The sequence below is a fragment of the Enhydra lutris genome, unplaced genomic scaffold (genome assembly GCF_002288905.1).
Source record: "Enhydra lutris kenyoni isolate GAN:26980312 unplaced genomic scaffold, ASM228890v2 scaffoldscaffold2, whole genome shotgun sequence".
NCBI lineage: Eukaryota > Metazoa > Chordata > Mammalia > Carnivora > Mustelidae > Enhydra > Enhydra lutris.
Window position 1 is genome coordinate 37592330 of NW_019154086.1, and position 18855 is coordinate 37611184.

Here is an 18855-nt window from a genome sequence, read left to right on the forward strand (position 1 = left end):
TTCTCTGCTCAAGGTCAAGATCCTGACCTCTAAAGGCTTGGATAAGGAGTGCCCACTTTGGAACCATAGGAGAAATAATTTTTACATCCAGCAGCTTTCACTCAACCATGTGATTCTGAGAATTGATCCACATTGTTGAGGTAATTTTAACTTGTTCTAAAAATTAGTAATTCCCACACATGGATAGTATACTAATGTGTGATATACCACCATTTATTTATTCATTCTAGTGAGTAGTTTCCAGATTTTGGCTATTAAGGGAAAGTACCTCTATAAACATTTCTCACTAACTCTTAATATACAATGACAACAATGAAAGAGAGAAAAAAATTCACCAAGGTCACACTGACAGAACAGAAAGTTCACAGGCATCTTGTTAGAGGACATTCACCATGATATTTTCCCCAATTTAATATGTAAAAAAAAGAAATTTACCCAATTTTAAACATTTTTAGGGGTAGCAAGGAATTAAAACTCTCCACATAATGGGAAAGTGCCACATTTATCAATTTATCATAAAGAAGTTCAAAGAAAATTCCAGAAAAAAAAATTACATAAACACTACTTATCCCAGGGGTACTCCTGTTCTTCTCAACAGTTCTAAGGATAAGATCCAAAAAGAATCAGATCCTGTCTTAAATATCTTTAAACATATGCATTTATAAAGACAAATCTAAAACAAACAAACAAAAAAAAACCAGAAAGTTTGGATTATATGATCTGTAAGATCATTTCTAACACTATGATTCTAAGTAGTCTAAGGCTACTGAGATGGGAGCTTCATCACTAACATCTTCTTATTTGGGAAAGTTTACTTTCAGAGAACAAAGGTCACCTTACAGATTTTTTTTTCTATTAAAGACACAAATATTTCACTGAATGCAAAAAGATTTTGCTGAAGGCAAATGTAATGGTTTTAGAAAAGAACATTAGAAGAGATTTTCTTTCAAATACAATCAAGTGTTGTCTATAGGTGAAGGCTCAGGCTTGCATACACCAGGGTGTTTTCTTTCCTAAAGCAAACCAATCCTGATCCAGAGTACACAGAATTAAAAGGGGACGAGCAACAGAAGGTACAAGAATGCCACCTCTGTTAAACACCACCAAATCTAACGCAAAGAGTAAGAACTAAGAAGTTCATTAAACCTACTCGATTTTCAATATCTATTCTCAAATTAAGTGTGGTCATTTGCCTTCTATATAGCTGCTCACATGTAATAAGCATGCTTAAAATATCCAAGTTTTTAATTTCTCATGAGCTAAAATCATTGATCCAAGGCTGAAAACTCACATCAATGGTCTTGGGTATAATATGCTGGAAAAGCAAAGTTAACATATTTAATCAGTTCTTCCTGGGACCAAAACAAATAAACAAGCAAAAATAACACACTTGAAGAAGTACAGCCAGCATGAGAATTCACAAATGCACCTTTTTTGGTTTATGCTAAATAGGCTCTATTTTACTTACATGTAGCTAACTTCTTAAAACCTCATACAATTGATTCTTGGCAATTTACATTCACTTTTTTAAAAAAAGCATTAAGAAATTAGTGGTGGTTCTCAATGGACTAATTTATTTTAATGATATTTACATAAATAACAATGTAGTTGTAATCCATGGATTTTCCTCATCTGTTTTATGTTAATTTGCTTCCATAATACATTTTATTGCTCTTGCTTAATTTTGGTTTTCCTTAAAAAAAAACCAAAACTTTAAATCCTGGAAATTTTGGCCTTTCTTGTCATGGTAAACTTCATCAATGTTTAAAAAAAGAAAAAGACAAAAGAAACCACTCACAACCAAAGATGACTGGCCAATGTAAACAGAAAATGAAGATTGACCATGAACTGGAACTGTCACTTGAACTCTGACATAAGGCCTGGCTGATGTGAGAACACTTAAAATAAGTTCCTCAAAACCATACTTTTATATGTAGCTAGAAATCAAAGACACATTAACACAAGCTGTTTTCCTGCCTTACCAGTTCTCCTCTTTGCTGAAACAGTGAGCAAACTACCATTAATCAGAAGTACAGCTAGTTAGTGTCTAGCAAGCATACTATTTTAAGTAGTGATTTAAACTCTGACTATTTATCAGAAGAAAGCTAACTACAGCCAAAATTTAAAAATTTCTGATTGAGGAATTGTATCCAAAATGAAGGAAAGACAGGGGCGCCTGAGTGACTCAGTCGGCTGAGCATTGGACTGTTGGTTTTGGCTCAGGTCATGATCTTTGGGTTGTGGGATCGAGCCCCTGGGTGGGATTACTGCTCAGGGTAGAGACAGCTTGACTTTCTCTCCTTCTGTCCCTCCCACCACTTACGCACATTCTCTTTCCGAAAAACAAATAAATCTTTAAAAAATAAAATAAAATGAGGTAAAGACAAAAATTCCCATGGCAAATATCTCTCCACAGTGATGGTTTCACTGCTGATATCTCAAAAAGCAGCATGAAACAACAATGATGTTCTCTTTGTGGAGCTCATAAGTGAGAACTGCCTATTTAAGAGACTGTACAAAGATAGGATAGACTGCATGTAATCTGTCATTAAACACTCATTGTGAAGGAAGGAAGTAGGCTCAACCAAAAAGGACACCACATTGTTTCCTTCCCCTTCCCATCCCTAGAAGTCTTCCAAACCCCAAAATTCCGTAAGATTGGGAAAGACTCTCTAAAATTTAATTTCAATGAGACATGTATTACTGACCCTTCTAAAGAAGACAGTGGCCACTCGAATACCAAGTACACAAAAAGAAGTTTCAAATCTCTTTGCTAGCTAGTTATAGGGCTTCTAAATTCAACCTTCTACATGCAATCCATTTCCTCTTTTCTCTTACAGAGAGAAACAGCAAAACAACAGATCAACAGTTTTTCTCAGAGCGGGTTCTTTGTTTCTGGGTTTTTGTTTTGTTTTGTGTTTTTTAAACCAAGCTCAAGAATGACATGGCAACAATAACAAGGTTTCATTTCCCATCCACAACTCTTGGTTGTTCCCTCACGGCGCCAGCGTGGTACAAGGTCCTTCAGTGGCCATGGAAGGGAGGGGAGTCAGGGAACTGCTGTAAATCATCTGAAGTAATTCTTCCAGTATGTTCTAATGATGATCGCCTCAGACATGAGACACCTGCAACACCACATTCACACTCAGAAGCATGCTGCCCTTGTACCTTGTTTCTGCATGTGCTCCCCTACCGGTGGAGAGGACATAGAGCCATTTGTATTAGTTCTCCCTATACTTTTCTCTAGGAAAGATCTAGTGTGGGCAAGTTCTAAGTAAATCACCTAGTTAAAAAATAAAGACTAGAGGCCCTGTGAAGAGGTTCATAAAAACGTATGTATTTTGTACTGGCCAACAAAGCAGGGTTCCTTGAGTGGTTTATGCCATGTGTAGGAAGAACACTGTTTGCATAGAGGAAATCCAAACTTTTTTTCTTTGATTATTTATATAACAAATAAATAAACACCAGTAATGAGAGTGAAATATATATGATATCATACTATACATCTTATGACGGCCTGATAAAATAAACAATCCTTAGAAAAGAGTAATTAGGCAAACGTGAAGTGGATAATTACAGAATTCCAATTACGCAATGTGGTGACATAATATAAAGGCATACCTTCACTGTAAAAAATCTATGTCAAGAGCATGGGAAAAGACTATTCCATATAAAGAAGGCATTATAGAGCAAAGGCCCAATTTTCCTTTTTTAGTTGAAATCATTAGGTGTTACAGGTAGCCACCACTACCTATTACAATTATCCTTCTGAATAATGGAAGATAAGATCAGCAACTATACTATCCTGAGTTTCAATTATCGTGCAAATGTGAGTAGAAAGAGCAAATTACAAGCTTAAAAAAAAGGGATGGTAAAGAATTGAAGAAATGGAACTTTCCAGACTAAGGGTTTTCCAATTCCTTCTTCAGTACTTCATTTATGTCTACTGTAGAAAATTTGAGAATAAAAAAAAAAGGAAGTAGAAAATTAAAATTACCTATATGTATCTATAGAGTATGTGGTATTTTAATATAAGGATTACTATAAATGGAACCAAGGACTTCAAATTTCAACGTGCTTATTCATATTTCAATATGAGAGTCACTCAGGAGAGGAAGCACTCTGGTGACAGTGCCCTGTATGACTTTGATAAAGACCATGCTAAGAGGAAAGGCAAAAGACGGCGCGATGGGAACAAATGCATTAAGGCTCTTTACCCCCTGTCTCTGTGGTGCTCTTCTTATTTAGGATTTTCAAAATGTCTTTGGTAATCTTCTTCAACTGATGCCTCGCTTCGTCACGCTCCTTGCCCACTCCATAAAGAAGGATTGTGCGCTGGTTACATTCATGACTTGAAGATTCATCCTGAAAAACAGAAAATACATTTTGAAACCCTTGTTTGCAGGGGTGGGGTTGCATTTCACATCCATGAAATGCACTAACCACAGCATCTCCATGCTGGCTTGCGCTGATGGCAGCCCGCCCACCTTTCAATTCACCTCAACCTCCATTGACAACACCCTTGTTTTTCCAGTTTGGAACTTGCTAAAGTTTAAAAAAAAAAAAAGTGTCAACTGACCTGAAGTCTTAATAGAAGCATTTGATGTGGGCGTACCCTACAGAGTAAGTTTTGACTCTTGAAAATTTTTTCATTGCTTAAAATTTTACATGGTAATAATTTCACAGATTACATATTATCTAGTCATACTTCTTCCTTAAGGAAAATGTTATTTCTTAGCAAGCTTGGTTTTCTATAGATGGCATCACTAAATATTTTATTTTCTTTTTAAATGAACGTACTAGGATCCGCAAGTACTTTGAGGAGAAAAATGTTCCATTGCCTTCCAACATGACTATGTGAGGTGTATGTATATTTATTTCCACATGACAAAACAATAAAGAGGGCAGGTCTCATTAGGTGTGAGGCAAGTAGCTGGAAATGCAAACATGTTCTACACCTCTGCTGGACCACCTCTGCCCCTGTTTCACAGACACAGTAAATTCAGGCACTTTTTCTAGCACAAGGGAAAAGAAAGTACTTAGTGACAGCACAAGAAATACATACACATACCACTAAACACATCTATACTCTTGCATTTTCTTGGTAAGATTCCAAGCTCTCTGCCTCAGTCCATTGCCTTTTCTTAGCTTTTTGTACATGCTTGCCCGTGTCAGGCACTTCCTAACAGTATCTAATTCTGAGGAGCTTGCATGAGCAAAGACTCTCCCACGGAAGACTAACTGCACTGTGTTCTTCATGGCTGCAAAAAAGAGAAAAGCCTTGAGACTTGGAGAATTCCAATGCTTAATTTGACTTCTTTAAAAAACAAACCAAAGACTCTGCACAAACTCTGCCCTCTGCGCAAAGCTGCATTTTGTTTCTGCCCTCTTGAAATAAGAGCCTGTTTTCTCTCTCAGCTTCTGTCACTTCCCATCATTCGGTCTTTCTCACACACTTGCACACAGGTCATCACTTTTCTTTGCATGGATTCCTTTTTATTAAACTCTCCCAGAAATATACACTTGTATACCCATTTGTGATCCATTTTGCTAAATAATTAGTAATGTTTCAGGTGCTTAAGTTTGCCTCTTAAAAAAAAAAAGCTAGGAGGATGTCTCTTCTAGAAGTTGTTGTTATCTTATATTCTTTGCATTCTGAATATCAGCACAGGCAGTGATCCCTACCTTTTGTTGCACACCTGAATGATCTGAGCTGATTATTAATCTCCAGTTTTTGTTGCCATTGCAGAGCATTATTGATATATTTCTTTTTTGTCTGGTGGGATGTGTACATATGAACCCTGGAAGGGAACAGGAGGACACGGAGAAAACTGTACAAAACTCAGGCAGGGGGAGCCTGGGTGGCTCAGTTTGTTAAGCGTCTCCCTTCAGCTCAAGTCATGATCTCAGGGTCCATGGATCCGGCCCCAAATCTGTCTCCCTGCTCAGTGGGGTGCCTGCTTCCTCTCGCCCTATGCCTCTGCCCTTCCTCCCACTAGAATTTTCCCTCTCTCCACGCCCCTAGATAAATAAATAAGATCTAAAATGAAAACAAACCTCAGGCAGTGCCAGTCATGTGCCCTGGCAATTATTTTCAGCTAAGGTACCTATCAATAGTTTTAACGTAAACTTCTGTGTGACAAGTGATGGAAAGGGGTCAGCAAAGTTACTGAACATCTGCTTTTAGAGTATCTACTTGTGGGAAGGCAAGATGCTAGGAATCCTGAGACAATACAAGGATGAATGTTCCCTGTCCTCAAGTAACACAGATTCAGGATCATAAAAGTATTTGCAGAGCTCGTCACAAACGCATAGATACTATGGCTCCCCCATACCAGTAACAGTCCAAGCTCAGGATAAGAGAGCACTGTGACTGAATTCACGTTGTGCCATCTGCTGACTCACATGGTCCTTTGAGTCTTTCTGTCCTAATGAGCCTTTCTGGACCTCAGATTCTTCCCCTGAGAAAATGGGCTAATACCAGCTTCCTTTTGAGATTTTTTTTTTTTTTTTGAAGAATAACTGAGAAAAATAGATGAGAATGAGAATACATGAAGCATGTAAAATGTTTTGCAGCATATCAGACACAGAACCCCCTGCTGTCCATTCAGATTTCTACAGTTCCACGTCTCACTTTCATGTACCACGGATTCACACTGTACTGCGTTACTCAACATTTCCTCAAGATGCTAGGATACTTCCTTCCTTTGCTGTTGCTCCTCCTGCCACCTAAAATACTTTCAACAGGCTGCCCCTCACGCATGTAAGTGCTGTACACAATTACACCATCAGGTCCCTCACTGTCACCTCAGTTGGTGAAAGCCCACAGCACAGGAGCAGTAGGGAGGGGAGGAGAGCCTTTGGAGCACTTGCCAGAGTGCAATCTACTCATTTTTGAGCTATTTGTTTAACGTCTGTTGTCTCTGCTAGACAGTTTTGTGAGGAAGAACCCACAGGTCTGTCATATTCACAGTTATACTCTTCTTAGATGCCACTAATTAGGTACTGAATATACGCTGTTAGGGAGAAGAGCAATATGTTCTCCTTAGGAGGGAGGAACGAACCAACAGAGCAGAGATATAAAGGAGATAAACAAGCCACCGAATGATACACACACAGTCTCTATAATTAATAGGATGAATGACGAGTGAAGGACACTGAAGTCAGAAAGGAGACATTAACAATAGGGGCCATCGACAACATCAAATGCCTCTCTGACTTACATATTTTTAAAAAAACTACTTACGAACCTCAAAGGAGAAGTTTCTCTAGAGTAGTGGAGCAGAAAACCGGAAACAAGGTTGTAGTAAGAGTAGATGGTGAAATGGTAAAAGTGAGGGACTTACTGGTAGTTGGGCATGAAGCTTAAAAATTAAGGGAGGAGAACTATATTAGGACAACCAAAGGCAAACTCCTGTGCCAAAGATATGTTTCAAATAAATGAGTCTCTGTGAAGGACATCCAGATGAGGGTGGGGACTTGGAAGGAAAGAGAGGGACAACTTTCTACTTAACCGGGTTGGGGGAGGCTGGTGAAAATACTACAGGGAAATTTGGAGATTAAAAAATTAGGAACTGGAAGAATCTTGTATCTGATTTGCTCAGGGAGTTGGGCCAGAAGGAAAGTGACGAGTTGAGAGTGAAGGGATGAAATTAAAAAGCAAGAGCAACATGGCCTTTAGCTGTAAAAGAACCACCCATCAGCCTTTGTATGGGGCCTCAAGACCAGATTTGTATCTGATAATTAATATCTTTTAGGTAAATCGTGATAGCTGTTACAGGACTTCAAAGAGGAAATGCAGAGATAGTTTAAAAGCAACGGTTTTTCATTAGCCTACAAGATTAATTCATATCAACTTTTTGTACTTGTCAAAAATATGTCTTCAAATAGCAATTCATACTATACGAGAACAAGGTCAAACTTGGAAAATGGACCACATATTTCGAAAGGTATCAATGAGTTCTGCTCTTTCAACTAGGTATTAAAAACCCTCAAGTTGCATAGTTGTAAGGAATATCAAAGACTAGAGATCGGTACCAAAGAATTACTCTATTTCTACCCTGAAGGACATACTTGTTGGTTAGGGGAAAAAAAAAAAGGTCAACTGGAGAGTTGAGAAGTCTAGCAACCCCTCTCATGCCAGCCAACTGTTGTGCTTAGGTTGGACAGGTCATCTCACCTATAAACTAATTCCTGAAAATCTCAAGCTCAGGATCAATTTCTCTTTTTCTCCAGATAATATCTAATATTTACAAAGACTTAAGTGCTCAAGAAACTAGGAAGATATGTGTCCAAAAGCTGTGGAAGGCTTGTAGGACTACAGAAGTTAAAATAAATCTCTTAAACCAAATACCCTTAAGAAGGAAGAACTGGAGTTAAATGAATGAAATGAAATCTCCTCTAAGTCATCATCAAATCATAAGTGATTAGAAATGTTGCCAAAACATGTGTGTGTTCCCAAGATGTGATAACAGAGGTGAGATGATCAGAGATGCATATTCTCCTTTTACTTCTTTAGTACTTCCTGGTATTTCTATAGTGCCCCAATAATTGTAGAATAATTGTATTATTAAAATTAATAAATTAATGTTCTTTTTAAAAAGAGATAAAAAATAATCCCACTCTAGATGTGCCTCCTTTTCTTCCAAACACTAAATAGGTGAAGTAAATGCAACAGTCCTTCTAATAAAACAAAATACAGCATTTCATACTTCCCCAACACTCTGTAATTGCCTATGTTTCAATATTCGATGCAAACCTAGCACACATCACGAAATAAATTGCACAGAGCACCCTACCCCAACTCCCGGAAAAGTAATAAAAAAAAAAAACACATTTTAAGACGTCCGTGGGAGGTGCAGTCCGTTAAGCATCGAATTCTTGGTTTTCAGTTCAGGTCGTAGTCTCAAGGTCATGAGATGGAGCCCCATGTCTGGCTCCACACTCAACACAGAGTCTGCTTAAAACTCATTCCCCCCTCTCCCTCTACCCCTCCCCACCTTCAGGATGTGCAGGTTCTCTCTCTTAAATAAATAAACAGATCTTTAAAAAAAATACTTTTTAAAAACCATGGAGCTATTTACAATAAAATTGTACGTTAATCTATTAAAATAAAAAAAACTGTTAAAAGAGGCCTTCAAATTATTTCTTTTAGCTGAGTTTTTCAAAATGCCACTTTATTCTCTTTAGAATAAATTAACTTCAAATAGATGTTACATGAGTGATAAGCCTCAGGCAGGTGTGTCAAAAGGGAGTGACATGCATGGGGAGGTCAGGTCGAGGGAACAAGAAATGAGCGTCTTCTCATTCATTACTCTACCTGAAATGTAGTAACTTCTTTAAATCCAGAAAATAGGAGATTCCTTTCATTAGATTTATGTAGGAAATGTTTGTTCTACAATAGCTTATAGCCCATGGTATGGCTGAAATGACAGCTTTATCCAACAGGCTCAATGCATCCTAGGAGCACAATGCAATGAGTGTCAGAGGGGTTGACTATATATAAAACACACACACAAGTTCTCCACTTTCAAAAGCAAAACAATCAAGCCAGGGATGACAAATAATTGGATCAATATAGCATTCTCTTTTGCTAAATACCCCAAACCCAAGACTCCTTACTTGTGGAGTCTAATATGTCTTTAAATAAGTGTTAAAATGTGTTAACTTCAATAAATTTCAAAACAAAAATAACTGAAGAGTACCCACTTTTCCAGGGCACCCGGGTGGCTCACTCAGTTGAGCAACCTACTCGGGTAGGCTGCAACCTACCCAGAGTTTCTGATTCACTAGAGTTAGGTTCATGCCCAAGAATGTATATTTGTCACAACTTCCTAGGTGATACTGAGCTGCTATCCTGCACTTTGAAAATGGGGATCAAAGATGATTTAACATGCAGCGATGGACACACTCAAAACTCAGAAGAAACAAGTAAACATGTGTTCATAGCAAAGGCACCTACTCAAGGGGATCTACTGGGGAAAAGGACATTATAGTTTGAAATACTGTATGTGTCTGAGTGTGAGCAAAAACAGTATTTATATAAAGGTATTAGTGAAACAGGGATCTCTTAATGATATATTCCCCCCAAACAAAAAGCAAGGTTACAAAAAAAATTGTTTATATTTAAATTCTATTTAAGAAAAGCATAAAAGACACTTTATATAATAAGTCTGGCAAAGGATACAACTGTCTTTCTTTTTTAATGTAATTTTGGAATCTTAAAATTTATAATGAGAGGAAACTGTTTCACGTACAAAGACTTGATCAAACACAGATTTAAAATAATGACATTATTAACCAGGAAAAAAACAAGGAACAAGAGACTTAACATCTATAACAAGCACACATTTTGAGTTAATGTAATTACTTGTTAAAAGGCGATATATCACCCAGCTTGAGCACAGTATGTTTTCAGGTAAATGATTATCTGAGAAAGCAAGCCTGCAACCTTCTCCAGGAAGCCGACTTCAAAAAGCTTGATCTCAACATGGATTTATCATGTGCATGGAAAATAATCAAAAGAACTCATAAAGCATCAAACTCTATGGCAGGTTTCAGCAAAAAGCAGCAAGATTTTAAAACTGCTTCTTAAAAGATGAATTCTTAACCCACCCTGCCCCACATTTCCCAGGGAAATAAAAGCAGAAGTCCTAAAAGGGGCCAGACGGAAACACTGTGTCTGTACAGCTTTGAGTCCAGAGTGTTGGAAGGTAATTTCTGACTGTGAAGTCCTCTCTTCCTCTCTTCATTTCTCTCTAGAACACTCAAGATTTACTGATGAAAGCTCAGCAGATACTTGATCATAAAGAGTAATAACAACTAAACTAAGACACTGAAAGGAAAATACCAGATGCCATTCTGCAGGATGTACTAAATGCCACTTAATGGATACATTTAAATCCTCCTGAATCAACAGAGTAACCAGGTAACTATATATATAAAGTATTGGACAAATGTATGTGTTTACAAGATGATGGGTGTGTACATGTTTGTCAAGTTTTCTTAAAATTGGAAACCTTCAACAATAATTGATATCAATTCAGGTACTTATTTGGAATAAAATTTCAAATACAAGCTGTATTAATGCTGTTAGAGACAACCACTAACTTCTTCATTAAATACACACACACACACACACACACACACACACACACACACATACACACAGCATGGAAATAAAACACAAATGGTCTTGTTTTACCTCGAGTAGAAAGTGAGACTTAAATATAGATAGATGGAGGTGATATCCTGTTATCAAGACTACTCATTAAATAAGGTGACATTCTATGCAAAATGAGCATTCCCAACAGATAATTTTCGAAACAATCAGAGAATGCACAAATTAGAGTATATAGCAGTAGCAAGGAAGCTTAAAATCTACCATCTTACCTCAATTTAATACTGAATTAATAGTATTGTTGTTTAGTATTTTCTTCATGTTAAACTGGGAAGGAGGTATTGAAAATTAAGCCCTAATTGTGACACGAATCTTTTTTTCATGACATGAATCTTTTATTCAATAATTAGACAATGAAATACTACATCTGTGGGAATTTAGTATTTTCTCTATTTGTTATACTTAAGTTTTTTACATGGAATCTTTTTGTTTGTTTTAATTTGGATATGTATGCTTTGAACAACACCATGTCTTATACTTCGGAATAACATTGATATAGATCAATTCTATTTGCCTTTGATGAAATAAAAACGTTAATTAGATGCCCGATAATGTATTCAAGTCAAGTGTTAGTTTTCTTTTATAGCCCCCTGTTGTGGAATAATAACCTAGGGAACCAGACAAGGACGTGGCTTTAATACTTTATTTTAGCTATCATTATATACTCTACAGACTGGAAAGTATGCCCTGGCTGTTTTGAAGAACAGCATTTGATGACTATTTCTTTTTGTGTGTGTGTTTTTTTTTTTTTTTTAATGAAGGATATTCAAGAGAATGTATGTAAAAATTTCAAATATACTGTGCAAAGTCAGAAATAAGACATATGTGGGTTAAAATATTTGGAGCTAAAAAACTAGTCTGAGGCTGATTTCTGAATGGGTGACTGAGCAATATACAGGAAGAAATATCTTCCAATTATAAAGTTTTATATCTGATTTAATATTTAACAATAAATTCCCTTCAAGTGATTTTATACAAATTTCTTGCCCCTTTCTACTTTTAAATTCTAAGAGCCAATTATCCGTCACCTCTCCTTGGAACCCTTTGACGGTTATCAGAGTAAATGAAGCCCAGGAATAATAAGAATGCAGAAAAAGTGACTGTGAATAGAAATAAAAAAGCTAAAAGGCATGGAAATGAAGCTGTAAAGGAATAAAGCACAGCCCATGTTTCCCTTCCCATTTCTACACACTGTCCGCATGTGCCTAACAAAAACGTCCTTTAAGAGGCAAACATTTCACAATTGAGAAATACAAAGTATCTCTACCTTCATATAACGTACTTCAGACCATTTTATTTGGTATTTGCCACAATTAAGTATTCTGAGATTCAATTTTCTGTATTCTTACTGTCACAATAAGGATCGGAAAGCTCAGTTTTTAGAAAAAGCTGTCCAGAGGGTGCCTGGGTGGCTCAGTCAGTTAAACATCTGCCTTCGGCTCAAGTCATAATCCCAGGATCCTGGGATGGAGCCCACGTGGACCCCCAGTTTGGGCTTCCTGCTCGGCGGTAAGCCTGCTTCTCCTTCTCCCTCTGCCCCCCCACCCCTGTTGTTATGCTTGTGTGTACTCTCTCGCTCGCTCTCTCCCAAATAAATACTTTTTTTAAAAAAGTTACACAGAGATAAAACCAAAATCGACGGTCTGAGATTGAAAATAACCATCCCTACTCTCCTCTCCTAGGTAGTGAAGAAGAAACACAAGCCATGGACAACCTCACCTCTGTGGCTGTGAATGGCAGCTTATGCACCAGAGATTACAAGATCACCCAGGTCCTCTTTCCGCTCCTTTACACTGTCCTGTTTTTTGTTGGACTCATCACAAACAGTCTGGCTATGAGGATTTTCTTTCAAATCCGCAATAAATCTAATTTTATCATTTTTCTTAAGAACACAGTCATTTCTGATCTTCTCATGATTCTGACTTTTCCATTCAAAATTCTCAGTGATGCCAAACTGGGAACAGGACCACTGAGAACCTTTGTGTGCCAAGTGACCTCTGTCATATTTTATTTCACAATGTACATCAGTATTTCATTCCTTGGACTGATAACTATTGATCGCTACCAGAAGACCACCAGGCCATTTAAGATGTCCAACCCCAGCAATCTCTTGGGGGCTAAAATTCTCTCTGTCGTAATTTGGGCATTCATGTTCTTACTCTCTTTGCCCAACATGATTCTGACCAACAGGAGGCCAAAAGACAAGAATGTGAAGAAATGCTCTTTCCTCAAATCAGAGTTTGGTCTGGTCTGGCATGAAATAGTCAATTACATCTGTCAAGTCATTTTCTGGATTAATTTTTTAATTGTCATTGTATGTTATACACTCATTACAAAAGAACTGTACAGGTCATATGTGAGAACAAGGGGCGTAGGCAAAGTCCCCAAGAAAAAGGTAAACATCAAAGTTTTCATTATCATTGCTGTATTTTTTATTTGTTTTGTTCCTTTCCATTTTGCCCGCATTCCCTACACCCTGAGCCAAACCCGGGATGTCTTTGACTGCTCCGCTGAGAATACTCTGTTTTATGTTAAAGAAAGCACACTTTGGTTGACTTCCTTAAATGCATGCCTGGATCCATTCATCTACTTTTTCCTCTGCAAGTCCTTCAAAAATTCCTTAATGAGTATGCTGAAGTGCCGCAATTCTGCAACGTCTCCATCCCAACAAAACAGGAAAAAAGAACAGGACGGTGGTGACCCAAGTGAAGAGACTCCAATGTAAAACACCTGAGGTAATATTCCAACCTATTAGCGTTTGGAACATCCAAAAGGAAAACACTGTGTAAAAATACCGACTAATAGTAAGCTGAGTTAGTAACAATGACTCTCTAAACAAGTAGTAGAAAACAACGGAAGTCATTTTCACTAACTTATCCAGTATTAAAAGCTGTCTTAAAATGTAGAAAAAGAAACCTAACATGTAGATGTTTAGCAAAATGAACTGTATCTAATCATCGTGGTTATAAGCCAAACTACATAGAAGTCATGATGTGTAAAGTGTTAGCACTGTGGGTGACCGTAGGATATCTGTTGTAATTTTTTTAATACGTTATTGAACACAGTGTAATTATCAAGTTATAATCAACTAAGGAAAAATGATGAAGCTGATAAAAACCTTCTGACTGAAAATTATACTGAGATGTGCATACACTCTAGTCCCTAACCAAATGCTGATCTATTGTGATACTCATTATAATATTTTAAGTGGGACACTTAACAAAGACTATTAAAACTACTAACTTCTAACTATTAGCAAAAGCCTAAGAAATTTAAACTAATTGAAATGGTAACTGGACTGAACTTTTTAAATTTTCATTAAAAAGATTGGTTTTAAAATACTTGTCCAATAAAAAGAGCAGAAATAGCAAAATCATTAAAAGTTATTTCTATGACCTTGTAATACCAAAAATCTCTTTGAGTATTTCCTTAATCCTAGAGAAACCAGTTTTATTAATGGTAAAATACCATCATTGCCACTTACCTTTATTAACTAGCTTTCAGAAACTACCTGCTATTTGGGTTAATGAATATTGCTTCAGTGAGAAAAACAAATGTGAATATGTGGTTGCAAAGCATAACTATTAGCGGAAAAGTGGATAAAATGTTTCTAATTACTGGTTTGTCACTTGTGTGAAATACCAAAAAAAAAAAAAAAAAAGTATATTAAACTCTAAATCACACTTTGTTGGAATTTCTTTTTCAAAGACATTAGATACCACAGCTCACCTCTTATATACTCCTACATCAAACATCAAACCTTTGTAATAAAGGATAACTGCAAAAACTTTTATGACACATCACTGGGCAAAGTCTCTAGTGAAGGTGCCATAACACATCAATTAGTTCATAAGTAAATGATAATGAAATATGATTCTACACAAGCTGTAGTCACTATTTTTACTACAAACAAAATATATAACAGACTTGGAAGCTGATATTATTTATTTCAATTATTTATGATCCCCAGAGATGATTCTCAAATATAAGGCATGGATACCAGTATCAAAATATGATGAGAATGGGGGGAAAACAGAGGGTGAGTTGCAGTATATGGAAGTTCACTGAACTTTAGTATTAATCAATTTTTATCTAAATCCTCCACAAATTCTGCTGAGCTAAATATCAGTGCAAAGTTGAACTCACTCAACTTTCTAAATGAGATCTATTCTCAAGTGGTTGCATTTACTTCCCCGGCACTTCTACAGGCAAGAACTGCGTGTTAGTGGTGAAGCACAAAGAGAAATGCTTCAAAAATGAGGCATGTTCTACATAGTGTGAGTCTACATTCTAGCCACGTAGACTAACACAATTCACTTTAACATCACATGTGTAAGTGTGCACATTCTGTAAGAACAGCAGGATAGTTAAAACGGAAGAAAACCAGAGGCCAACTCATCTATCTTCTTACTTTGCATACGAGAAAAATGAAGGGCGGATCCACCCCTCAACTCATCCGAGTCAGGGGGTACAGAGTGGGTTGAAACTGACACCACGGTGCCATGACCATATGAACTGCTGAGAGACTGCAGAGTGGGCAAAGACTTTCTCAAATAATCTTTCCCTTTGTATGAAATTAACTCTGAGAGGACAATTTCCCTAACAGAAAGAAAAAAACAGAAAAACAAAAATGCCAATGGTATTACAGTATTCTTATAAAAGAACTATAAAGTGTTCAGAATTACCTATGTTTTTATACATAAAATGAAAAAATTTACATTAAACTCTAAATCACACTTTGTTGGGAATTCCTTATTCAACGACATGACACAGCATACACTCTGATACCAAAAATCAAACTGAATCTACTCAAGACAGACCGAGGGATCAGTATTTACAGAGTACTCAGGACACACAGAATAGGTCACTATTTCCAGGTTTAAGAATTTTAATATACATAACAAATACCAGATTTCATAATAACTTTAAAAAAAAAAAAAAAGGAAGCCAAATTTTGTAGACTCAGATCCAGAAGTTGAAAAATTCAGATGAGACAAATAAAATGTAGTCTTGCTAATAGCCTTAGGAGCTAACAAGTCTGAAGGATGCTGGATCAAAAGGCAGTTTGATATCACAGCGGTTTTTACGGAAACAGTCTAAACCAGGTGTGGCATAGTATAGACTGCAAGCCAAACCTAGTCTACCCCCCCGCTCTTTGGATCCCCTGTGACCTAAGAATGGTTTTTACATTTTCAAATATCAACAGAGAAAATACTACAATTAAAATTTCATGCTGTATTAAAGTTAGATGAAATTCCAGTGTCAGGGGCCATAGTAAGGTGTATTAGAACACGGCCACTGCACTCAAGTTTTATCCATGGTTGGTTACCAGCTCCAACAACAGGGTTGAGTAGCTGGGTTGTGGTGAACACTGCATGGCCATAAAACCAAAATATTTACTAGGTGGTTCTTTAGAAAAGACGATTGACAAACCCTGGACCAGAACTCTAAAAACAGGGAGAGAACAATCACAAGAAGAACCCACTATTCAGGCATCTAAGTGTTTCAGTAGATTTACATTACAAACAAACTAAAAACTATAGATTCCGGTGCCTGATCTGGGTGATCACTGTTGATTGGAAATGCCCAAAGTGAGATTACAGTGATGCCAGTTGGAACTAAATATGTAGAAATGCACATACAAGTCAGTAAATAAAGAGAAACAGCCTGATTTTTTTAAGTGGGAAAAGGACATAAAAAATCAAATTCCAAGAGAAATACAAATGGACATTAAAAATACAAAAAAATATATACTCTCACTAATAAGCAAGTATATTTACATTTAAATTGCATGGATTTTTTTTTTTCACCTCTAAGTTTAGAATTGTTTTAAAAGATTTTTACAACAGAGATGAAAGGAAAAATCCCACTCAGACTGTAAATTGGTACAATCTTTCTGGAAAGCTATTGGAAAATATCATTCAACATTTTGCTGCACAGCTTTTGTCCAGCAATCCCACTTCCAGGAAATTTTCTACAAATATGTTGAAACAATTACACAGAAATATATGGACATACATGTGATCTACAGTACTGTTTTTAAGAGAGAAAATTTTGGAAAAAAGAAAAAACACAAAATGTCAATCGGTAATGGCTTAACCAAACTATGGTAACTTTCTATAGTATAACTCAAAAAAAAAAAAAAAAGGTAAATCTTCATAGACTAACATGAAAAGGAAATAAAGATCTGATATGTCAATAAAGTTAAATATATATATGTGCACACACATGGGTATACATATGCAAGGGGAGATTAACTTTCAGTTTCTACTATACATATGCTTATATTTGAATTCCTCAAACTTGCTTATCTTTTATAATAAAAGAAAACAGATATTAATATGTTTAAGGTAATACTATGACTTCATTGTTTCTACTTATCTGTAGAGATTTTCTAATACTGATTTTACTTATAGACACTTCTACAGTTAATGTTAAACTACATAACTTATTTTAGCTTATTATTATTTCCACTTTCAGTTAATCCAGTGTGGACATTTTTAAACAATTATATATCATCTGAGAAAGTACCGTGCTATGATCTGATGGGAAGTAAAAGGTTCTTTTTGTAGGAGTTCCCACTATGACCTTCATTCCAAATCAAAACAAATATTTCCTCATCTTTTCAGATATTATTTAGATGATACTAGTTAACCACATCAACAGGAATCTTTAGACTATTAACTCTGATCCAAAGGAAAATCCCAAAAGAGACCACAAATGAAAAAAATAATTTATTGCCATTTGGCAGGCTTCTAATTTCTATGAGCTTTCAATGTATCTTCTTTAATTCTTTCCAGATCACACCACTTGGAACCATTTTATATTTTCAACCATTTAATTCACCATAAGGGAAAAAGTTTCACAAATTCATTAAACTTTAAATTGAATGTTACTCTTCACTTGTCAATAAGTAATACAAAGCTCAGAAAGTCTAGAATCTAGTAAACAATTCCAGTTCACACTATCTGTGGTTTCTGACAGTTGGGAGTGTGAGGCCGGCTCTGAGCATGGCCTCTGAACCACACTGCGTGGGTCCGAAGTTGGCTTGAATGCATCATTATGTTCAAACTGCTTAACTGTTTGCCTCAATTTTCTTCTCTGTAAAATGGGACCAATACCTGAGGATTTTTGTTGAAAAGTAAATAAGATCATATTATCATTTAGAGCAGTATAACTACTAGCTATACGAATTTTATTGGTTTTGACTACATATTGCACTTAAAATTTGGTTTCTTTCCATTTGGCAAATTTCTAATTTCTGGGATCTTTCATTTCATCTTTGATTTTTCCGCACCTGTCATTTGTGATCTATCCCCAAAGATATACACAGCATCCCACTTTTAACTTCATTCAACAAGAAACATACTAACATCTACCACATGTGAATTTTCACTCATTTAATTTCCTGAACAACCCAACAAAGTAAATACTATTATTTATTTTCATTGTAAGGAGAAGGCAACTGTTTCATAGAAAACATAAATAATTTGCCCAAGGTCACAAGAAAATAAGAGTTGCGATAAGAAATTGAACCCAGGCACTCCAACTCCTGAGACAGTGCTCCTAACTTCTCTGCTGGGCATGTTAAGCACATGGATATATGGCAATGTGTGGTCTATTGGATATTTAGTATGGTCAAACATTTTGAAATTTGCCCCATTTGAAAGAACATA

The 18855-nt window shown here is 36.3% G+C and overlaps 2 protein-coding genes across 2 annotated transcripts in view; one reads left to right on the plus strand and one right to left on the minus strand.

The window, feature by feature from the left end:
* Positions 1-13904, plus strand: part of LOC111148951 (purinergic receptor P2Y12) — a 41421-nt gene extending 27517 nt beyond the window's left edge. The window contains exons 2-3 of the mRNA XM_022505790.1: positions 10762-10927; positions 12862-13904. Coding sequence (XP_022361498.1) covers positions 12885-13904 — 1020 coding nt within the window. The 5' untranslated portion in view covers positions 10762-10927; positions 12862-12884. The remainder of the gene's footprint in view (positions 1-10761; positions 10928-12861) is intronic.
* LOC111146123 (mediator complex subunit 12 like) overlaps positions 1-18855 on the minus strand; it is a 314971-nt gene that overhangs the window by 66124 nt on the left and 229992 nt on the right. The window contains exon 16 of the mRNA XM_022501526.1: positions 4218-4365. Within this exon, the coding sequence (XP_022357234.1) occupies positions 4218-4365 (148 nt within the window). The remainder of the gene's footprint in view (positions 1-4217; positions 4366-18855) is intronic.